At 33.0% G+C, this 25,304-nt stretch overlaps 1 protein-coding gene across 5 annotated transcripts in view; it reads left to right on the top strand.

Annotated features, from left to right (window-relative positions):
- Positions 1-24,982, top strand: part of COL11A1 (collagen type XI alpha 1 chain) — a 223,552-nt gene extending 198,570 nt beyond the window's left edge. For 4 of the 5 annotated variants that reach the window (XM_063624370.1, XM_063624368.1, XM_063624371.1 and 1 more), the window contains 13 exons: positions 1,224-1,277; positions 1,433-1,540; positions 2,023-2,076; positions 9,675-9,728; positions 10,616-10,723; positions 11,273-11,326; positions 11,436-11,471; positions 12,519-12,572; positions 14,085-14,334; positions 18,161-18,273; positions 19,709-19,777; positions 21,562-21,795; positions 23,279-24,982. In XM_063624370.1, the coding sequence (XP_063480440.1) occupies positions 1,224-1,277; positions 1,433-1,540; positions 2,023-2,076; positions 9,675-9,728; positions 10,616-10,723; positions 11,273-11,326; positions 11,436-11,471; positions 12,519-12,572; positions 14,085-14,334; positions 18,161-18,273; positions 19,709-19,777; positions 21,562-21,795; positions 23,279-23,425 (1,335 nt within the window). In that variant the 3' untranslated portion in view covers positions 23,426-24,982. The remainder of the gene's footprint in view (positions 1-1,223; positions 1,278-1,432; positions 1,541-2,022; positions 2,077-9,674; positions 9,729-10,615; positions 10,724-11,272; positions 11,327-11,435; positions 11,472-12,518; positions 12,573-14,084; positions 14,335-18,160; positions 18,274-19,708; positions 19,778-21,561; positions 21,796-23,278) is intronic. The other variant, XM_063624367.1, reaches the window with a different exon arrangement.
- Positions 24,983-25,304: the final 322 nt, after the last annotated feature.

Here is a 25,304-nt window from a genome sequence, read left to right as displayed (position 1 = left end):
TTTATCTTTGGGTTGAGGTACAATGAATGTCTAATAATAGATAAAGTTATAGGAATGATATTGAGAAAATCATTACTAATGATGTCATCATTGACTCTTTCTGAGATAAAATAAGTTCATGGAATTGAAGTGCTTGATAGTCATTTTATTCATCTTTACTTTGTGTATAAATTCATGGGTTACACATGCAATTTTGCTATACTGATATTACATTGTGATGAAGTCTGGGCCTTCAGTGCATCCCTCACTGAAGCAATGCACGTTGTACCCTCCAAGCAACGTCTCATCATCCACCACTATTGATACTCAGTTTAAAATACGATATAAAAGGCTGGGATATATTCACCATTAAAATATTAATATGGCATCTGAAAAGGAAAAGTCACCCTCCTGCCTCGCCTTATTCTCACCAATTAACACCACCATGACTACTCTCTGCAACCACAAACCCCAATCTCAGTTAATGATTTTGAGCACAATTTATTATGAAAATTAAAGTAAATGAATGGAAAAACAAGAGAGTCTAAGGAAAAAAAATGAAAAGCAGTTTCTTGGAGATCATTAAGTTTCTTTTTCAGTTGTTCTGTACTTATGCTTTTGGATGGCATCTAAAGTGTAATTTTTTTTCAATTTTACTTCTAATATTAAGATTTAAAAAGTGATATTTGCTTTCATTTTAATTATTTACGTGAATTGCATAGTTCTCAAAAATGAAAATACTGTGTCTGTTGACCATCATAATTTAAAATATTGTGTTTCTTTAGTTGTTATGTGATCCTGTAAGAATGCATGAGCATATACATATTCTAAGATTAAGAAAGGGGCCATTCTTAAAACACATATGAGAATACAAGTAGAATACAAGTAGATACATTAAATTAATTTCTAATAATAAACATAAATGATATATCAGTATTTAACACACTCAAGGTGGCGGTTTTAATTCATCAGCATTTCTTTAAAAACTTTATTTTTACTGCTTTCTTATATTGATGTGAAGTGATTATCTAGTATACTCAATCTGTGCTGTTTTTCAGTATTCTAAGAGGAAATTTGTACGTAAAATCGGTTTTGATTTTCATTATTATGTTTTAAACCAACAGTGATAGAAAACTACAATTTATTCATCGGTTACAAACTAAAGTTTAGTGTTTGTAAACAAGTGCTCATTAACATTACTTTTATATGTGATATATATTTTACAATAAATCTTATGTCTATAGGGTCCTCCTGGAGCTGCAGGTGCAGAGGGAAGACAAGGTGAAAAAGGCGCTAAGGTAAAAAAATAATAATATATACATAACATATATATAATAGGTATTATATTTGAAAATTTCATGCATAAACTGATCAACTTTTTTCAGTACATTTAATAAAATAATAAAGGTATTTTCTCATCATTAATGTGTTCCCATATTTTACTTCCTAACAGGGGGAAGCAGGTGCAGAAGGTCCTCCTGGAAAAACCGGCCCAGTTGGTCCTCAGGGACCTGCAGGAAAGCCTGGTCCAGAAGGTCTTCGGGGCATCCCTGGTCCTGTGGTGAGCATCTGTGTTAAAAAGATGCCATTTTGAAAATAACATTTTTATTTTAAAAAAATTATGAGTGAAGGTGCCTATGTTAGCATTATTTCATAAGTTATCGTATGGATAATTTTGTGGGAATTCTGTAAATATAATGTAAAAAAGATACTCTTCAAATATTTAAGTATATCATTTATTTAATAAGTTCATGGTGAAGCACTAACTTATAAAGAGAAAACAGAAAACTAAATTTTAAAATTTTAATGATGTGAAATGTTTATATATATACCTATGTGTATATATATATGTGTGTATTTGAATATAGACATATACACATAGTAAAGACACAAAATTATTTACAATATTTGTAGATGTCCTCCATGTGGCGGAACTTAAGGGTGATATTTCCTTTGTTTTCTTATTGTATTTCTAAAATTTAAAATAAATAAATATGTATTCTTTTATTAATTTAAAAAATCAATCATTTTTATTTTCTCTAGGGAGAACAAGGTCTCCCTGGAGCTGCAGGCCAAGATGGACCACCTGGTCCTATGGTGAGTGAGATCTTTTGAGTCATTTAAAAAGTGAGAATTTCTAAAACAAAATTATTTATTAGCTAGGATTTTTGACATTTTAGTTTATAAATAGGTTTGTATTTTTTCTAATAGTCCAAGCAGTATATTATTTTGTCTTAGAGGAAAGTTATCCTAACTGATAGGTATATGGAAAATAAACCACTTGATCAGAAGATTTGTTTCTTTCTTATGCACTTTGGATGAAAAAAATATTTCCACTCTGAATGAAATGCCACTAATGATCCAGCCAGTGTTTTTCCTAGTCTGGATAGTTCCCTAAAACGCTTGCAGTTACACTTATTTTCCTGGCATTTCACTTTAAAAAGTATGCTGGCACCAGCATACAGTGATTCTTTGACCAAACAAATTGTTCTCTTCGTGAGTCATACAGGCTGAAACACAAAACAATAAAACTCAGTGAAAAAAGATATGGCTACTGTAACACTGAAGCTTGGTCACTATCATTAAGTCTGTGTGCAAACAACAGGCTTGAGAAATGCAATAAAGCATTTTGTTGACTGGGATACTATTCATAGGTGGAGTTTATTATAGGATCCGAGGCTATACTTGATACAAATTTGGGCAAAAAGTGAGAATAAAAGACTTGCCCTTTAGGTGACTTAGTTGCTTTATATATATATATTTCTTACGGTAGAGATTTTTGAGTGTCATTATCCAGTAATAGTTAAATGTGGAGTGATTAATCAAAACGGCACATCATACATATAGCACTCGTATGTGTGGTGAGTATTAGTTAAGTCCTTCTATATGATATTTTAAAATTTATTCAAATGCCTTTTATCATAAATATATTAATTATCTCAGAGATAGAAACATACGTGCAAAGCCATCACAACTGGGATTCACAATCCATTCAGGAAGAATTTTGGTTATTCCTTTTAACAGAGATGCCGCAGCATCTTTGATATGCAAAGCATACGTACCAAATATTTTCTGTTTTAAAGAGATTATTTAAACTTTCACTGAAGAATTTAAAGATCACTTATTTAGTAACTAGATAAAAGTTATCAAATTTTGGTAGATTTCAAGCAGGAGATGATCAGTTCTGCCCATTATCTCATCAGCTTAGGAAAAGGGCCCCGGTTGAAGCAGGATCAGCTCTACATCTGTACCATTACTTAGGAATATTCTCCTTAGATATGATAAACTCATAACTGTCCAGAGTCAGAGCCTGGAAGGAAAAAATACCTTGCCTTAATGTCACTCTAAAATTTGCCAGAGATTTTTTCTTGTTATTTCATATTTTCCAGTAATTATTTTGACCTTTCTGCAGATGAAATAAAAAGCACGATGCTGGAGATTTCCTTCAGCTAATATTAAAAATAAAACCTTCTGACATACCACCTGATTTGGCATACAAACTTCTGTATTTTTGTCTTTTAAATAAATGTGAGTTTACCGTGCAAAAGGACAGAATAATTTCCAAATCCTTTTGGTAAAGCAGAATGATAAGCATCAGAAGTGGGCTGCATGGGCACATTCCATTCTGACTGCTTGTTTTATGGAGAGTACTTACGATGTGAATATAATGTGTAGTTTTTTTCATAGCTTTAATTAGTCTTGACTTGTGATATGTAATCTCAATGAAAGTGCTACTTGGTCTTCATGAGGTGAGGATGGGCAGATAAATCATCTTCAAAATGCCGTTTATGGCAATTTAATGAGCCTTTCAACTCAACTAAGAAAGATCTATTTTAGTAGGTAATTTTTAAATCAGAATAAGAAGTAACTTATTATGGTTACTAGTTAAGGTTATCGACTCTAGAGCCAAACTCCCGGGTTCAGAAACAAGCACTACCACTTACTTGATGGATGATTTTAGGAACATTACCTTTTTTTTTTTGGCTTTAAGTTCTTCATTTATAAAATGGGAATATCACTAGCCTCTATCCAGTGATATTTCTAAAGTTTAAATAAGTTAAATTGGGATATGGATATCTTCTACCCCATGGGGTTCTTAAGTTAATTAAATGAATTGCTTGTAAATCACTTTTATATCACCAATTAGCACTAGTAGCACCAAATCAAGAATCATTAAATGAATGAAATAATGATAAATATGTTGAAAACCAATCAATTTTATATTTTTAGTGGAAAGTAACTAAATTTGACCTCATTCGTGCATGTGTGTCATCAATAAACCTTATGCAAGTTGTTGACTATTAAAGCAAATGGAAGAGATCAACAAGTACAATTATACTTACAAAAGTTAGAGTGTTAACATGTTAAGTACTATGATAGACTCAAGCAGAGGATACTAGATATACACAGAGTTGGACCATTTAAATGTAATTTCCTCTAGGGACCCTTCCCTGTTTAGAAATATGATATGATTATTAAAGAAGGAACAGAGAGGTCTAAGTGTGGATAACACAGTGGCTGTGAGATTAATGAGATATGGAAATTCATAGAGGTTCCTATTAATCTCTGAAATTAATCTGTGTGAAAGCTGTAATAATAATACTTTCTCCATGATGAATTTTTTCCTCATTATAACATATATTCACATCCATATCCAAATCTACACAGGCTTCAATTTGCTTATCATTGGAGTTCTACAAGTACCTATTGGGTCTCTTTTCCCCTTCTAGAAGCTGCCTGTAACTACCTACTGTATTGTTTCTACTGGTGAGATAAAGCTACCAAGACATTCCCCTTTTCCCCACCTTTTAAATACAACTTAGCTGTTCAGTAAGTACAACTTACCTACTTTCATCTCTCCAGATTGGCAGCTACCTGTTTAGACAATTGAAATATCTAACGGAGCATCCATTACACACATAGATAAGTTTAATAATTTAATAGTAAGTTTCTGGATATGAAATTCTTTGGGGTAGAGTAAAACAAACTGATTTTTTAAACTCTTAAAATGATTTCTGCTTGGTGTCTGCCCACACTATGTTATCAGCTCTGCTAGAGTCAGATATGATATAGTATTTATTTTTTACTTGAAAAAGTACATATTTCACATGGTAAAAAACTTGTTTATAAACATGAATTCAACATATATTTACATTTGTATATGTGTATAGGTAGGTGTACACACACACACACTCACACACACACACTACAAATGTGTACTTAGATCACCGTATGGAATTGAAGATTGACAAATAACACATACGGGTTGGGCGTGGTGGCTCATGCCTGTAATCCCAGCTACTCGGGAGGCTGAGGTGGGAGAATAGCTTGAACCCGGGAGGCGGAGGTTGCAGTGAGCCAAGATCACACCATTGCACTCCAGCCTGGGCGAGTGAGCGAGACTCTGTTTCAAAAATAAAAAAGATAAATAACACATATGGAAGCTAATCAAAAGCTAAGGATGATGATCAGCCTATATAAATAACTCTATTCGAGTTTGTTTTTTTAAGTGGGACTCTGCTAGAGTCGGTATAATACAATTTTATTAGGGTTTCTTAAAGAATTTTTAAAATTTTCATTAGAATTTTGTATTGGTTGTATTATACTACTATTTTAGTAGTCAACCAACATTAAATGGGAATAAGACTGAATGTTTCATGTATTTATTTATTTATTGAGACAGAGTCTCACTCTATCACTGAGGCTGGAGTGCAGTGGCACAATTATGAGTCACTACAACCTTGTCCTTCTAGGCTTAGGTGATCCTCCCACCTCAGCCTCCCGATTAGCTGGGACTACAGGTTTGTGCCACTACACCAGGCTAATTTTTGGCATTTTTAGTACAGATAGGTTTTTGACAGTTGCCCAGGCTGCTCTTGGACTCCAGGGCTCAAGCGATCCATCCACCGCTGTCTCCCAAAGTGCTGGGATTACAGGCGTGAGCCACCAAGCCTGGCCAATTGAGTGTTTTTAAGAGAAGAATGATGGTGTCTAAATTCTACCCTCTGATACAAAGTCAAAATTGAAATGATTTAGTCACTTTTAAAACTAAAACGTATTTGATTTTTTGAAGTCAGAATTAACATCTGTCTTAGGTTTAAGGTTTTATTTTGTTTTGTTTCATATTCTTTTAAGACTCTATTTGTTTTAATGCAGCTGAAAAATTATTTAGCATTTATATTCAAACAAGATTATTTAGTATTATCACACATTTCTGCTTTTGATAACAAAATGTTAAATAAAATAGCTGATAGCATTATTTTTAAACGATAAAAACTTAAAAGATAGGATGGGATACTGAATTAGAGTTTATTTCTTTAATGCTACATTTAAGTTATCTGTAGACAAGGGTGATATGGGTAGCATTCCACAATGATTAAAAAAGTTTATATAAAAAAGCATTTGGTTTTCACCAGACTAAATATTGTTCCACAATTTTATATTTTAAATAAAGTGTAGGATCTGCAGTTTCTTTAAATTTCAATGAACTGGAGTTTTGAAATGCAGATCAAAGCAAATATTCCAGAAAGCATAATACTGCAGTGGAAAATGTTTGCTTGTGTATTCTAGACACTTAAGAATGTATCATCCCTGTTTTCCTTTTCACTTTATTACTTATGAATTATGTATTTCCCTGGGGGTTTTCAATTTACAATATCTGAAAGAGAAAAATAGAAAATATGTATAGTTAGAATAACATTTTTATATGCAGAGTTGATGTTTTTGATCTGTTTCAGGTTCAGAGGGTTATTTATAACTGCTGTCAATATCATACCAATTTCTATTTCCAACTGATGAAAATAAAAACTGATTTTATTTGGCAAATTCATCTTTAGATGTAGCTTATAATGTTATGAGAGATTATTAGCTTAGATAAATTAATACTCATTATCTTTAACTTCTTCATGAATAATATTTATGGAAAGGATTTTTAATGCATTTAAAACACAAATAATGTCTAATATATTTTTCACTAGGCTTGAGCAATTAGAATCACTAGTAGTTCTTTTCTTGCCATTTTAGCTTTTTCTATTAGAATGGGATGAGAAAGTTGACAGGTATTTATCTGTAGCATATCTAAAACTAATGATAATAATTCAAATTTATATTATGCTTCACTGTTATATACAGTTTTTACTATGGAGAGCGAAGCCCCCCAGTAATGGGGAGATAACTATATACTTGAAAGTGAATTTGACAATTTCATTGTGGTCTTTTTGTCTGAGATTTAACAGGGCGGGATGATTGTTTATTCTTATACAAAAGAGAATGTAACTAAATTCATATAAATTTGACTCTGAGGATTAGTAATTTTCTCCTTATTAGAAGATTATTATTAAGCATATCTACACTTAAAACTGCATATGCTTGTATGAAAATAACTTTTGTCTGTCGTTAATTGAATAATATAGGGAAATTGTCCACTTTAATACTTAGAGAATTTCAAATTCAGTTATGAATTAAAAAACATAAATATATCTAATAATAGTCTAAAATACCATTGTTACACAAGGGCTAATTTATATTAACACTATTATTGCTCTTTCCTGATATTCACAGTTTCAGTTTGAGAAGTAGGCTTCAGAAACTAAAGAATAGGGAGGGCCCATCCTCATTCATGCAGCAGCTCTATGAGATAGGAATTGTAGTCCCCAGCTTATAGATGAGAAAACTGAAGCTCTATTTGTCCAATTAATTTAAGTAGCTAAGAAGAGAGTTTGGTATCTATGCCAGACCTATCCTATTCTGAACCCATACTTTTCCTAGTACATTATACTGCTTGGATCAGATCCATAGTTCTTAATGCTTTAAATTCACAAAAATTATGGACCAGGATATAATGTGCTTTTTTACACTGAAGAAACAGAGTGTTTCCAGATAGAGGAAAATATTACTCATGGTAACCTTGTAGAAGTACAATAGAGGTGACTCATGATGTACTTTGGTAAAAAGTTAAAACAATTTGCTGTCATAGAGCCATGATGAAAATTTTTACTGAAATTATAATTGAGCTAATTCAATTCTATCAAAATAATTCTAATTCATAGAGAAACCATATGAACAGTTTGCTTTTGTTGCTGGGTGCCTTAGGACTTGTGGCAAGCAGTAGTGACATATGTAGGTTATCGAGGCCCTAATTTCATGAGTCACATATAAATCGTTTTTTAGCATCAGTTTCACTTCCAACAGCATCTGTTGACTGCGTAGTTTCACTTGTATAATTTCACAAGGACTGTATTTTGTGTTGTCTTCAAAATTGTAGTACAACAATTTGGTTAGTGTGGTGTGTTTTTGTGTTTTGTTTTGTTTACTTTTTCTAGCGACAGGGTCTTCCTCTGTCACCCATGCTGGAGTGCAGTGGCGTGATCTTAGCTCACTGAAGCCTCAAACTCATGGGTTCAAGTGACCCTCCTGCTTTAGCCTCTCAAGTAGCTGGGACAGCAGGTGCACACCACCAATTCTAGTTTTTGCTTTTTTTTTTCTTTGTAGACAAAATGTCTCGCCATGTTACCCAGGCTGGTTGCAAATTCCTAGGTTCAAAAGGTCCTCCCACCTCGGGCTCTCAAATTGCTAGGATGACAGGTGTGAGCCATTGTGCCTGGCCTAGAGTTCAACAATTTGTAGATAAAACAGTTTGTTTTAAGTCATCAGTATGAAAATTTCCTTGGGCGGGGGGCAGGACAAAGAGTTATTTGCTAAAGTCATGCCATAATTTTCATAGAAATATAAGTTAAAAGGATAAATGTCTTAGTCTAGGACTATTAAAAACATTAAATTATTGAAATAGAAGTGTATTTATATAAAAAATACATTTCTTTATTAATTTCATAAATCATTTAGATATGAGGTGCAATTTAGAAATTACAGCTGAAAGTACCATCTTGATGTAGTTTGTAACGTCTTATAGTTTAGCTTAGAGAAATTAATAGTCATGATCTCTAACTTCTTCATGAATAATATACATGTAGCATTTTACTGGGATTATTAAGTATTCTTAGTATATGTCTCTCTCCAGTAATCATAGTGAAAGACATCTAATTTCAAGAGAACAAAGAATAAGAATTGAGATCAGAATTCAGAAAATTGGCCATGGCCTAGAAGAATTACAGAGTTCCATGTTTTAATTTAGTGTATATGAGAATTATCTTCTTATTCTATAGAATATTATTAAGCAACCATTCTAACGTATACAAATAGAGGTTGTTATTTAAATACAAACCAAACAGTGTATTAAAATTTTGTCTAATTTTTTCCTGTGGTTATCAAAGATTTATTGACTGTCAAAAGTTTATTGAGTTTTTTCAAAAATGTTACTAAAAATATTATAAACTTTTAAATTTGTGTAACATAAAAGTGTTTGAATAACTGGAGATATAATTTGGAAATTCCTTCTAAAACTACTGTACTTAAAAATTGACACTTTATTCTTAACTGAAAAGCCATATAACCATGTTCTATTTCTAACTTTACATTCATTTATTCAAAATTATTAATATTCTAGTTACAAATTAAACCATAGTGTTTTAAATGTATAAATTCACTTAGAAGCCTTAAAAATAAAGCAACATTAATCATTACTATTTTCAACTCCATATTTTCAAAACCAAACTAGATCTGTGACTAGTTGTAGGATTCTCTAATTCATACCTACTCTGTTTTTTGTTGTTGTTGTTGTTGTTGTTGTTATTATTTAGGGACCTCCTGGCTTACCTGGTCTCAAAGGTGACCCTGGCTCCAAGGGTGAAAAGGTGAGAATAAAAGAATGTGTTATTAATAAAAGAATATGCTTTTATATACTAATAGCCCTGCTTTTGCAGATTAAAATCATTCAAAAGAAAATTTCAAACAATATCTTCATCATTTTAACCCTGAAAAAAGCTTCCATCCTTAGCTTCCCAGATGTATGGAGAGGGGAGAAAATATGCAAATATTGAAAAATGTGCCAGAATTCAGTGCTATATCTTCTCAAGTTTCCATTATAGCAACCATATGGAGAAAGCATATGGTTATACTAAAATAACTATTCAGAAAATAAACAGACTGAATAACAAAATATCTATTTTTATGTTTTTAAACGTGAAAATAAAAATTTTAAACTAGAAATATCTTTCAAATACTAATTTGATGTCGTAGAATTTATGCTGAGTTGCACCAAGTACTTAGAGAAATGAGCCTTTTTAAAAATGGTATTATTATTGTTTGGATTATTTCTAAATCTTCAAATGCCTTTTAAAGACCTCAGAGTCTCTGAAGAATAGAAATTATTTCATATTAAATGAGATGCTTATTAAAATAATGAGTTTTCTGTTATTCATTCAACTAATATTATAGATGATCATTATTGGTTAAGAGATTCCTCAAATGGAATACTTAAAATGATATTTTTAGAAAGCATTTTGTTTTGTAATACTTCCAACGCTTAATAAAGCCCTCACTTAAGCAGTAAAAGATCCAATTAGGTGATGAGAAGGAGATTCTTAACTGTATATTTCATTCAGAAGGCTATTTTAATGTTGTTTTATCAGCATTGTTCATTTTTATACTTTAGAAATTTAATGTGCAAATATTTTATAACTAAAATTTTATGAAGATAGTAATGTACATGTTATTATTTTTTTTTCTCTGCCTTTCAAAGGGACATCCTGGTTTAATTGGCCTGATTGGTCCTCCAGGAGAACAAGGGGAAAAAGGTGACCGAGGGCTCCCTGGAACTCAAGGATCTCCAGGAGCAAAAGGGGATGGGGTGAGTAAAAATATAGGTTATTTTTTCTACTCATTTCCAATAATACACACACACACACACACACGCACACACACATACACACAGTCCTTTAAGTATGATCAAAGAAAGAATTTAGAGTGTCTTAATTCTAATTTGTTTAAGTCAGTAATGTTCTTAAAAAGATATTTTTATTCAGCCCTAGAGTAAATAAATTTTAAAATATTTAAGTTAGAAACCATAAAAATTACAGTTGAGTATTATTTAAACAAACATGTACTAAATTCCCATCACCTATAAATCATATTCTGAGGGATAAAGGAATATACACATAAACACATACAGATTGAAAACAGAAACCTCATTGATATTGTAGCAACATAGGAAAAATTCCGATTATTCTGCACATTATTTTTTAGATTCACCATGGAAAAATGTTTAAGCCATTCATAAATATTTTTGCATTCTCTAAATTTTACAGTGTATGCTGTTATGAAAATATTGAAAAGTTATGAAAACATGAAAATGAAATAGCTGAGAAAATCCCTTTAAACTGGCTGATTCTCTCTCTAGGGAATTCCTGGTCCTGCTGGTCCCTTAGGTCCACCTGGTCCTCCAGGCTTACCAGTAAGTACAAGACAAAATAACCTTATAAGGTAGGGTTAAGTTACAAATATAACAAAGAGACACAAATGCTCCAGATTTTTATCTGTGCTTTTGCATTTGCATTTTGTAGGGTCCTCAAGGCCCAAAGGGTAACAAAGGCTCTACTGTAAGTACTTTTCCCTTTGACAATTTAATTTTGCATTGAAACCTATTTATGTCCTCTCTCTTCTTTTTTTTTTTATTATTATACTTTAGGTTTTAGGGTACATGTGCACAATGTGCAGGTTTGTTACATATGTATCCATGTGCCATGTTGATTTCCTGCACCCATTAACTCGTCATTTAGCATTAGGTATATCTCCTAATGCTGTCCCTCCCTCCTCCCCCAACCCCACAACAGTCCCCGAAGTGTGATGTTCCCCTTCCTGTGTCCATGAGTTCTCATTGTTCAATTCCCACCTATGAGTGAGAACATGCGGTGTTTGGTTTTTTGTCCTTGCGATAGTTTGCTGAGAATGATGTTTTCCAGTTTCATCCATGTCCCTACAAAGGACACGAACTCATCATTTTTTATGGCTGCATAGTATTCCATGGTGTATATGTGCCACATTTTCTTAATCCAGTCTATCGTTGTTGGACATTTGGGTTGGTTCCAAGTCTTTGCTATTGTGAATAGTGCCGCAATAAACATACGTGTGCATGTGTCTTTATAGCAGCATGATTTATAGTCCTTTGGGTATATACCCAGTAATGGGATGGCTGGGTCAAATGGTATTTCTAGTTCTAGATCCCTGAGGAATCGCCACACTGACTTCCAAAATGGTTGAACTAGTTTACAGTCCCACCAACAGTGTAAAAGTGTTCCTATTTCTCCACATCCTCTCCAGCACCTGTTGTTTCCTGATTTTTTAATGATGGCCATTCTAACTGGTGTGAGATGGTATCTCACTATGGTTTTGATTTGCATTTCTCTCACGGCCAGTGATGATGAGCATTTATTCATGTGTTTTTTGGCTGCATAAGTGTCTTCCCATCAGAGTGAACAGGCAACCTACAGAATGGGAGAAAATTTTTGCAACCTACTCATCTGACAAAAGGCTAATATCAAGAATCTACAATGAACTCAAACAAATTTACAAGAAAAAAACAAACAACCCCATCAAAAAGTGGGCAAAGGACATGAACAGACACTCCTCTCTCTTCTTTCTAACAGGGACCCGCTGGCCAGAAAGGTGACAGTGGTCTTCCAGGGCCTCCTGGGCCTCCAGTAAGTACATATTAACAAGAGTGATGGTCTGATAATTTGCATCTGGAAGCTGCCAATGATTTCTCTGAATTTATAAGATAGACAAAAAGCACATTCTGTCAAAAGTGCTGATTTTATAGGAAACATTAACTATATCATTTAAGTAATCAAGTCTACATGCCAAGACTTAAATTTTAATTGATTTCACTCTTCAAATATAAATACCTTAATTATATATTCTAGTCTTGTTTTTATTAATTTTTCAAGAGAATCATATACTATTTTGTCACATTAATGAAACCAATTTATTTTATGCCATAAAGATACATTTATACTTGACTCCAGGAATAATAACAAAAATTCAGATGCTTCACATTTTTTCCTAGTGCCTATATAAGGATACTAATAAAAGCAGTAGTAATAGCTACCACTTATTAATACTAAAATGTTCTAGGCTTCACATAACTAATTAGATGGTAGAATTAAAATATAGATCCATGTGAAAGAAATGTTAGTCTTCTTTCTTGAGCTAAAACCTTTCCAACTATATGTATACTAGTTTGCTAGGGCTACCATAGCAAGGTACCACAGAGTCGGTGCTCAAACAACAGAAATGTATTGTCTCCCAGTGTTGGAGGCTAGAAGTCCTAGATCAAGGTGTCCACAGTGTTGGTTCCTTCTGAGGTCCATGGTGGAAGGATCTGTTCTGCACTTCTCTTCTTGGCTTGTGGGCTGTCTTTTCCCTGTGTCTCTTCACATTATCTTCCCTCTTTCGGTGTATCTGTGTTTAAATTTCTCCTTTTTATAAGAATATCACTTATATTGGATTAGGGCCCACTCTAGTGATGTTATCTTAACTAATTATATTTTCAGTGACTGTATTTCCAAATGGGATTACATTCTGAGATACTGAGAATTAGGACTTCAACATTACAAATTTTTGTGGGATACAATTCAACCCATGACAATATGATAACTGTTTGATATAGCTCTGCTCGTAATGTAAATTCAAGTCTGGTTGCATTGATTTTAAGTTTGTTAATTTATAATGATTTAAGTCACACATATTTGAAGCAAACTAATGTGTACATATTTTTTAAAGTTTACTGTTTTATAATATAAATTATCATCAAATATAATAGTTGATTAGATAGCACAATAGTTTTAAAGTGCTGTTCTAATCCTCAGAGACTTTACAATCTAGTTGTGGAGTTAGGGCATATAAATGATGACTAATTAATAAACAAGAGATGAACATATATAACATCTACACAAATCTGTGCTATATTATTGTATAGATAAAGGGCGAGAAGTCATCTAACTTATTCACCTACCTCAATATCTCCACCAAGTTCATCATAGAAGAATCTATGTTTATATATTTATAAACTTATCCTATAGCATAAATTTTGTAGCTACTGAAAAGCTAAACCAACTTTAATTTCTTATAACAAAAACATAACCAGTAATAATTAATATCCACAGAATATTCCACTTTATGAAACAATTGCACTCACATTATCTTCTTTACAGGGTCCACCTGGTGAAGTTATTCAGCCTTTACCAATCTTGTCCTCCAAAAAAACGAGAAGACATACTGAAGGCATGCAAGCAGATGTAGACGACAATATTCTTGATTACTCAGATGGAATGGAAGAAATATTTGGTTCCCTCAATTCCCTGAAACAAGACATCGAGCATATGAAATTTCCAATGGGTACTCAGACCAATCCAGCCCGAACTTGTAAAGACCTGCAACTCAGCCATCCTGACTTCCCAGATGGTATGTTAATAATACATGACAAAGCAAATGTACCGAGCCCCTGAGTTTCTGAGGTGCATTGTGAGCTCATTCATTCTAGTTAAATGTTTAATACAGTCTCTAAATAAAATGAAACAGTTATTAATTATCTTCTAGACCAAAAAAATCATTTGTATTGCATAAATCAGATTTGCTTTGGAAAATCCTTGTCTGTTAAATGGGATTTTATTAAATTATGTCAAGATCATTTTTGGATGATTACAGCTAACACAAATGTACTTCGCTTGTAATAACTATCACAGAATGGATATTGTGTATACACACATGTGTATATTGTAATATGATGATTACTAACTTTATGTTAATGTGAATACTTACATTAATATGATTATTATTTTAGATTAATATGAATAATATGGATATGTGTAAATAGTATAACTGATGTATATTTGATCTATCAGTTTAGCAATGATTTGGTGAACAGAATATTTAAGAATTGGGATAGCTTGGGGCAAAAATGTATCTTTAATTGATCCACAGTTATTCCAAACAACTGTGAATAGCTTACTAATAACAATTAGGATAATTCATCATACCAACTCTTTGACAAAACCTTTATATACCTATTGATCAGAGAAAGAAAGAGTTTCAGGTTGCTAAGTTAGCTGACTTAACTCGTACAAGTATTAAAGTAGCAAGGGGCAGATCTTCATCTGATTTTTAAATTTCTCACTTTATGTTGAACTATATTGTCTCCCCTTTACTCCGTAGAAAATATTGTTTTGAACTACCAGTCATATAATGGCAGTTATAACTGTGATGTAAGTAACTCAATGCAGATAGAAAAGTTCAGTGTAGTTCAGAAACAGCCAGCATAAAAAAAAGGATGTCACAAAAATCTTCTTATCTTAATCAAGCATAGCCTGTTAAAGGTAAAACACAGGTAATTATTAGTGTTCCTATACAAACTGGTATCTAACATCTTCATGTTTATAATATGTTTATCTGAAAAATATACATTTAGTTTAGTGATTTATAAGGAGATTTACTTTTTTTTTTTTTTTTTTTGAGATGGAGTCTCGCTCTGTCACCCAGGCTGGAGTGCAGTGGCGCAATCTCGGCTCACTGCAAGCTCCGCCTCCTGGGTTCACGCCATTCTCCTGCCTCAGCCTCTCCAAGTAGCTGGGACTACAGGCGCCCGCCACCACGCCCGGCTAATATTTTTTTTTTTTGTATTTTTAGTAGAGACAGGGTTTCCCCATGGTCTCGATCTCCTGACCTCGTGATCCGCCCGCCTCGGCCTCCCAAAGTGCTGGGATTACAAGCGTGAGCCACCGCGCCCGGCCAAGGAGATTTACTTTTAACTGGTATTATTTAAGCAAAGGATTTAGATGATTTAGATAATTAAATGTTATATACTCCTAAAAACCATATAAGATACATCAAAGGTATACAGTGGTTATCTTTACTTGGTAAAATCAGATGATTTTTTTATTTCCTTGGATTTTTTTTCCTGGGAATTCTAATTTGTTTCAGACATGAGTATATTAATGGTATAATCTGAAAAAATATAGATGTTTTTGTTAAAAAAGATATTAAAGTTATGCGACTATTAGAATACTTTTCCTGTTTAAATACAAGTAGTAGCAGAAGATAAAGCAGGTTGGTATTGCATTTTTTAGCGTTCCAGCACCAAGATAAGCAATTTGAGCTTTTAAAATAATAAAAGTTCGTAACCAGTGGACTTATATAATTCAAATATTTGAAATGAAGTGGCAGCATGAAAAACAGTTGGAAGTATAAAGGTAGAAAGAATTCGATTCCTTTCCTTCTCAGTATAAAGGTCAAAGCTGCCACCCCTATAAAAAAAAAGTTAACAAGAGAAAAGTATTAAAAATGTATTTGATTATAGTTCAACATAACATAGGAGCCTTCAGATTCAAGCTCCAAAGATACAGAGGAAGCTGTCTGATTTTATGCTTAGGTTCGATAAGGCAGGGACAGCTGTGTAGAAATGCAATATAATATTGGACCAAAAAAGGATATGAGCTAATGATACTAATCTAAGTAGGGAAACCTAGTAAGGCCTTCTATTCAGATTCTCCCTGGCCTCTGTGTTGTAGCATTCCATCCTCCCAGGTACGGAGTAGAACCCCTCTGGAATAAGGGTTTTAATTTCTTTATGGCCAGCTGTTACACAGAAAGGTGGGTGAAGGTTATGTTAGCAGTGGCAAATCCATATGATATACTAAGGGTTGTAGGAGTGAAAGTTTATTAAAAAGTTTTAGAACAGAAATGAAAGAAAGTAAAGTACACTTGGAAGAGAGTCAAGCGGACGACTCGAGGGCTTCAAGTGCATGGTTTGACCTTTGACTTGGGGTTTTCTACATTGGCATGTTTCTGAGGTTTGCGCCTCTTCCCGCCTGATTCTTCCCTTGGGGTGGGCTGTCCGCAAGTGCAGTGGGCTGCCAGCGCTTGGGAGGGGCCACACACACATTTTGTTTCCTGGAGTTGTGCGCATGCTCACTTGAGGCATTTTCCCCTTACCAGTTGAGTGTTCCCAGAGGAAGGTTATCTACCAGTTAAACTCCAACCATTTGCATCTTAGTGCACATGCTTGAGCCCAGTAGCCCACCTCCTGAGATCGTATAAAGAAGCTGCTGGTCACCAGTTTCAGGTGTTTTCTATGAGGGAAAGGGAGACGGCCATTGCCTGGCACCAGCTGCAACCAATTGTTGTTTTAGCGAGACAGTTTAACAGCTGCCTGACCTTCATCTGATGGTTGCCTGACATTCCTGGTGGGGTTGGCAGGGCTCTCCTGCCCTGCTTATGGCTGACTGACTACCTACTATAACAGTTAGAGTAATATGTTTAGGTTTTATAGCTGGCTTTGCAAAAACGGGGTTCTGGTTTCTATGACCCACTTTGGCGAGGAGGGATTCTAATTTCCAGGACTTGCCCCAAGAGTGAATGAGGGATGAGAGACAGGAAGGCAGAGGTCAACTGCTTCAGAGGCTTCAGAAAAACTGCTTCAGAGGCTTTCACATTGGGGTATCATTTTTTGAGCCCCAACAGAAGGAAGCAAAGTAATGTTTACATGTATATCATTTTTGGCTCCTAGTAACTCTTGTTAACTAAAGCCATATTGTCAGTTATCAAAAGACTTTGTTACTCCCTCTGTTTTCCATAATTACTCACATAACACCAAATGAATGGTGATAATTATTCACATAATAAAATGTGTTCTGCAACATTTCAGCAACGGCATTAATAGCAGGCTGCATTAAAATATATAAAGTAGTCCTTCTTAGGACCCCCTTCAAAGAGAGAGTACATTTATTGCAAGAAGTTTTTTTTTATATAAAATAAGGCAGAGGTATGATCTCTGAGGCTAAGTAGATACGATATCACTTCCATTGTTACAAATTGAACAAACTAGGAAGAAAATATATTGATTACACTACTCAGATTACTTAAGTAGTAAATAATACTTATGAGATGTGGAGTCAAGTATGCCTTATTTCAATATGCATGCAATTTATTACACAGGGATAAATGGAATGTTAATATTTGAGGAGATGATATTTAAGCTGAAACCAAAAAGTGATAAGCATGATAAGAATTTTAAAAATGTATTCCAGGTAGAATATATGGGGCGTTTGCAAAGCTTTGAGGCAGACAAGAGAAAGTGTCACTCTTTATTACAAATATGCCCAAAAGCTTAAAAGGGAAAAGATCTATTAATATATATTTTCCTTATTTCTCTTTCTAATAAAATTTGATATCTAATATATTCAACAATGATGTCAATGAATTTTTATATGACATATTTTTTGCTACCTTCTAGGTGAATATTGGATTGATCCTAACCAAGGTTGCTCAGGAGATTCCTTCAAAGTTTACTGTAATTTCACATCTGGTGGTGAGACTTGCATTTATCCAGACAAAAAATCTGAAGGAGTAAGTACCAATCTGTTTTGGTGGTGAATGTTGACAGTTCCTGCCATGTTTTGCAATATTGAACTAAACAGGAAAATTATACTGTTATATTTTCATTTATCTGCTTTTCTTACAGAATAATTAGAGTACTTCATTTGCATAAACATGAATAAGCACCAAATTGATGCACAGAGTTAACAAATACTTCTCTTCTTTATTTTCTACCCAGATGTATTCTTTCTGCACCTGCTTGCTCTCTAAAATTCTATGGCTTTCCGTGACACAGCACAGCTGAATCTCAAATTTTAGCACCAGTATAGTGTTCTTCTGCCCAATTACCACATCATAGACCTCACAGCTGCGTATTACACCCAAAATACCTAATTTTATAAAGAATTAATCTTTTATATACAAGTCTTTTCTGCACTTACATATTTTTTAAATATTTAGTTTATTTAAACAAATTCTTTAATTTTTACCTAACAGTATTACCAGTATACTGAGTTCTATCTTCAAAGCTAAATGCAAATCATTAATGTAAAGAAAGTTTGTTCACGAGCATAACTATATTCTCCAAACATTTTATAAGTGGGACATTTTGTCTTTATTGGTATTCATGTAATAAATCTCATTCTTCCTAGTAAATGGTGTGGACAATAGAGGCACAGAAACTTCTTAAGGCAAAACAAGGAGCTTTATGTGTGACTAATGGTTTTGGGAGAAAAGTTAAGTTTCTGAGTAAAGAGTAGGTAGTAAGGGCAGGAGAAAAACAACTTCCATCTTCCAACCCTACTTGGCATGTAATGAAGCACAGTAAAGCTCCCCTAGCCTCCAGAGAAATGTGGAAAAACAGAAAATGCCGTTTCTTACACAGAGAACTCGAGTTCCCTGTTGTGAGGACTTATATACCCTTTGCTGTTCTTCACAAAGCAGAACAATAAATGCAGATCTATGAAAGATTCTAAATATTCTAACCAGCAGGGAGTAATTCGGGTTGTTTCCAGTCAGTGCCTTTCACACAGCATCTCTCCTTAGCTACTGGTTAAATACTTTTAAATATGTTCCTTGGGTATGGAGTGAAGACGGTAGCTGCCTTGCTTGATGAAGCTGACTGACATTTTGAGGATTTCCTTTGCAAAGGGTTTCTGAGTGTTCCACCAATGTCCGCTACAACCCTTAGTATGCCTTTACCAGGCTGTCTTTCCTCTTTTCCTTTAGAGCTGATAAAGACAACAAAAAGGAAATGACTCAATCTTCACTACATAGAATGTACAGGATCTATCTCAAATTTTTCTCCTTGTCTCATTTTGTATAATCTAATTTGTGTCATTTTAAAACGATTTTAAGCACTCTTTATTTTCTTAGTCTTACTGAAAATGAATTATATGTATATAAAAATACTGTTGATATTGTAAATTTTCACCTACTCACTAACTTTTCTGTTCCTTTGCAACAGGTAAGAATTTCATCATGGCCAAAGGAGAAACCAGGAAGTTGGTTTAGTGAATTTAAGAGGGGAAAACTGGTATGTTATTACCTCAACATGAAATGGTTTTTCACAAACTCAAGAAGTGACGTTCTGATTATATATTTCTGGACCTTAACAGTCAAAGTCTAAATTATGCTGAATGAGGATTCCCTGTGGTCTCTAGTTTGCTCCACTTATTATCTCTTAGACCACTGTGGTATCTTAAAGCAACCTAACATTTTTGTATAAAAGTAAATGGAAATATGCTAAATTTACTGAAAACAAGGATCAAATCATGCATACAATTTATTAAGTAGCTGAGATAGACATCATAAAAATTGATTATGTTAGAAATATCAGGTATAAAGAATATAATATCTACTTAATATCTTCCTATTATTTCACTTTCTGTCTGCTTGAAACCTAATTCCTTCTTTGTTCTTCATTTCAATAAGTTGGAATGTGCAGCTTTTTCTGATTGTTCTGGCACAAATTTAAAGATTTCCATAGAATTACCAGTTCATTTCAATAATTTTCTAAAGATATTTTAAGATTAGATGTCAAAATTAAATTAATATTTAAAATGTGTTTAAACATATACATGTGTTTAAAGTATTTTATTTAGAATTTATTGAGTTTAAAGTGTTTTCCAGTTATCCAGATAATTATTCAGTTGTTTAATTTTCTTTGAAAAGCTATTATTTTCCATTTATGGTTATTTATACAGTTATTATTTCTATACAAACTCATGCATATTAACCACTTTTATTGACATTCTCCACTGGAGTAATAATTCTCTATTGCAGTCTTCAAGTTGCATATTAAATATCCATATTACATTATTTCTTTGTATAAGTTTAAAAATATGTACAGATAGAACTCTATGTGTGTGGATTGAATTTTCCCAGTAGATTTTTTTTCTTCAACCCCACAAGAATACTCATGATCTGACCTGCTATTCAGTAATAACTAAGTAAAATCTGTTTTAAGGAAGAAAATAACAGATAACTGCCTTTACATTGACCTAATCTATAACCTAGGTGAACATCTTAACCTTTTTTTTTTTTTCAAATTTAAGTGTATATGTTTCAGCTGAACTCAGATATTTTTATTACCAAAAATAAGACAATTTATAAAGATGATATGAGACAGTTGTTAATAAATTACAACTGAGACTATTTTCCTGCTATAATTACAGAATAAGTATTGACTCAACAAATATTAACTTGTCTTGTCTTGCACATTATGCTTGGTGCTGGCAATACAATGTTGAATACACACATCATCTAAAAATAGATAAACAGGCATTTCTGAAAATATTAATAACCTTTGAGGACTATTGCCCCAAAATGAAAAGTGTAGGAACATGTTTACAGATTTGGGTAAAGTTGATACATTTTGAAATGTTTGAAAAGAATAGTCAAAATCAAACAACATAAAACCAGCTAATCTTTGCATTATTCTGAGATTCCTTGGTTTTCATTGTTTCATTATTTTACCAATTTTTTTTCAAAAAGATACACAAATATATTGAAACATTTCTTGGAAACTAAAGCTTTTTTTTATAGTGTTTACTGTTTAGGAAACTAAGACATAGAGATAAAGTGATTTTTTCAAAGATAAGCAGTGGCTACAGTAACTTAGGTGGGATACAATTCATAAAATTTTGTCTCTGGGTTTTCTGACCCTCAACGTACACTTTTTTTCATTAGGTTAAGGTGGGTCTTTTGATTCATCTACATGCTTCTGGCATCACAGTGCACTGTCGACAGTGATTTAATTCTTTGTAGTATAAAAGAGGAAAAGAGTCATTAGGTGTATTTTTATTCCTTTATTCCTAGCTTTCATATCTAGATGTTGAAGGAAATTCCATCAATATGGTGCAAATGACATTCCTGAAACTTCTGACTGCCTCTGCTCGGCAAAATTTCACCTACCACTGTCATCAGTCAGCAGCCTGGTATGATGTGTCATCAGGAAGTTATGACAAAGCACTTCGGTTCCTGGGATCAAATGATGAGGAGATGTCCTATGACAATAACCCTTTCATCAAGGCACTGTATGATGGCTGTGCGGTGAGTATAAGCTCTGCTTGTCTTCCTTCACAGAGATGAGAGGCAGCATGTTACTGTTGCAGTTGGTCCTTACCAGATTTTTCTCATAAAATGGATGTCAGTTGTTATTGACATTTGATGCTTAATCTTGACATGTTAAACTATGGTATGTGAGAAACCAGTAATGTTAACACACACACAGTTACACACATAGATACCCTGAAACATTTTTAAAGGCATAACAGAAGGTATTCTTGGATTATATGTTATTTTATTCTGACATTTGAATCATATCACAGCTAGTTATTCCTAAAATGAAAAAGAAAATAAAAAACCTTATTTCATTTGCCTCCTTATTGGTGATTTTTAAATGACAGATAAATGAATCACCATTATACCATTTATAATATCCATAATTTTTAGCCCTATATTTTGTTTATAAGAAGCTTGTTAATTTGTACTATATCAGTTTGAGATCCACTATCATTATTGTTATCTCTACCTTATAGAGCTACCTTTTTCACACACATAAGATTTTATATAAGAAAATAATAAATAGGTGCCCTAAAAAGCTCATTGCTTTAGCTGAGTATTGATGACTGAAGAGAAGTCACAATTATAAAAAAAATAAGTTCATGTTTTCATCAAAATGAGTGGAGTGCAGATAGCATAAAGAAGAGAGAATAAAGCAAATGAATGGAGCAAGAGCTGGGAAAAGCTTTTCCACTATAGTTTGTTGTTAAATATTCATAAAATTAACATATAGCAGAATAAATTTTTTTGACTTTTGACCTTCTGCGTTATAGCTCGGAACCTGTATTCAACTTTTTCTGTAGAATTTGACTATGTATATGTTAACTATAATGGTAAAGATGTATTATTTATACAGGAGGTGCTGGGTGTGATGCCTTACCCCTGTAATCCCAGAACTTTGGCAGGCCATGGCGGGCAGATCACCTGAGGTCAGGAGTTCAAGACCAGCCTGGCCAACAAGTGAAACCTCATCTACTAAAAATACAAAAATTAGCCAGCCATGGTGGCACATGCCAGGAGGTCCAGGTACTCGGGAGACTGAGGCAGGAGAATGGCTTGAAACCAGGAGGCAGAAGTTGCAGTGAGCTGAGATCACTGCTCTCCAGCCTGAGCAACAGAGCAAGACTCTATCTCAAAAAAAAAAAAAAAAAGGAAAAAAAATATATATATGAGGATTCAATACCAACATCAATTTTCATATTAAATTGTATTTAACTCAAGCCTCTTTTAACTATGAAATATATAGCACTATCATAGTTAAGTAGTTACAGCTAAATATTAAATGTAGTAATCAATATTCAAAATTTAGAACTATATCAGTGATAAGAATTATTACATGGATAATAGAAAATTTGTTTTTCTATTCTCTTCTCTCAGCTTCTTACCTCCACTCAGAAGCCCAAGAAAAAATAAGATGCATTTAAAAATATTAAAAGATTGTATAACTTTTTATTTCTGCTTTATTTTACAGTCCAGAAAAGGCTATGAAAAGACTGTCATTGAAATCAATACACCAAAAATTGATCAAGTACCTATTGTTGATGTCATGATCAATGACTTTGGTGATCAGAATCAGAAGTTCGGATTTGAAGTTGGTCCTGTTTGTTTTCTTGGCTAAGATTAAGACAAAGAACACATCAAATCAACAGAAAATATACCTTGGTGCCACCAACCCATTTTGTGCCACATGCAAGTTTTGAATAAGGATGGTATAGAAAACAACTTGCTACATATACAGGTACCATTTAGGAAATACCGATGCCCTTGTGGGGGCAGAATCACATGGCAAAAGCTTTGAAAATCATAAAGATATAAGTTAGTGTGGCTAAGATGGAAACAGGGCTGATTCTTGATTCCCAATTCTCAGCTCTCCTTTTCCTATTTGAATTTCTTTGGTGCTGTAGAAAACAAAAAGAGAAAAATATATATTCATAAAAAATATGGTGCTCATTCTCATCCATCCAGGATGTACTAAAACAGTGTGTTTAATAAATTGTAATTATTTTGTGTACAGTTCTATACTGTTATCTGTGTCCATTTCCAAAACTTGCACGTGTCCCTGAATTCCATCTGACTCTAATTTTATGAGAATTGCAGAACTCTGATGGCAATAAATATATGTATTATGAAAAAATAAAGTTGTAATTTCTGATGACTCTAAGTCCCTTTCTTTGGTTAATAATAAAATGCCTTTGTATATATTGATGTTGAAGAGTTCAATTATTTGATGTCACCAACAAAATTCTCAGAGGGCAAAAATCTGGAAGACTTTTGGAAGCACACTCCGATCAACTCTTCTCTGCCGACGGTCATTTTGCTGAATTTCAGCCAAAAATATTATGCATTTTGATGCTTTATTCAAGGCTATACCTCAAACTTTTTCTTCTCAGAATCCAGGATTTCACAGGATACTTGTATATATGGAAAACAAGCAAGTTTATATTTTTGGACAGGGAAATGTGTGTAAGAAAGTATATTAACAAATCAATGCTTCCGTCAGGCAAACAATCACATGTATAATTTTTTTTCTACCTTATCTCATCTCATTGTTTTCAGTGTGCTTCAATAATGCAGGTTAATATTAAAGATGGAAATTAAACAATTATTTATGAATTTGTGCAATGTTAGATTTTCTTATCAATCAAGTTCTTGAATTTGATTCTAAGTTGCATATTATAACAGCCTTGAAAATTATTTTACTTGCCCAACAAATATTACTTTTTTCCTTTCAAGATAATTTTATAAATCATTTGACCTACCTAATTGCTAAATAAATAACATATGGTGGACTGTTATTAAGAGTATTTGTTTTAAGTCGTTCAGGAAAATCTAAACTTTTTTTCCACTAAGGTATTTACTTTAAGGTAGTTTGAAATAGCAATACAATTTAAAAATTAAAAACTGAATTTTGTATCTATTTTAAGTAATATATGTAAGACTTGAAAATAAATGTTTTATTATTTCATATATAAAGTGTTAAATTAATTGATACCAGATTTCACTGGAACAGTTTCAACTGATAATTTATCACAAAAGAACATAACTGTAATATTGAAATTAAAAAGTGAAATTTGTCATAAAGAATTTCTTTTATTTTTGAAATCAAGTTTGTAAAAGTCCTTTTAAGAAGGGAGATATGAATCCAATAAATAAACTCAAGTCTTGGCTACCTGGATTGGTCATTTTCTTTCTTAAATAGGTTCCAAATTATTCTCAATTGCAGATAAAGCTTTTGATTCTTTCTTGACCATCCAGATTAGAATAGTTTTACACTTCTGAACAAACATATTACCATTCAGAAATAAGTTGTCTAAATCCCCCACATGCGTAAAATAGTAAAAAGAATATGGTAATACTAAATTTATAAAATAAAGGTAGATTATACTTAAAATTTCAAAGAGATATTTTTGTAATTAGATATTTTACAAAGTGTCAAATGTGTTTTTATTCCAAAATTAATATACTCAGAACTTTTTTATTTAAAATATATTATCTAA

Source organism: Symphalangus syndactylus, chromosome 12, assembly GCF_028878055.3.
Source record: "Symphalangus syndactylus isolate Jambi chromosome 12, NHGRI_mSymSyn1-v2.1_pri, whole genome shotgun sequence".
NCBI classification, from domain to species: domain Eukaryota; kingdom Metazoa; phylum Chordata; class Mammalia; order Primates; family Hylobatidae; genus Symphalangus; species Symphalangus syndactylus.
This window is presented reverse-complemented; position numbering and strand designations above follow the sequence as displayed.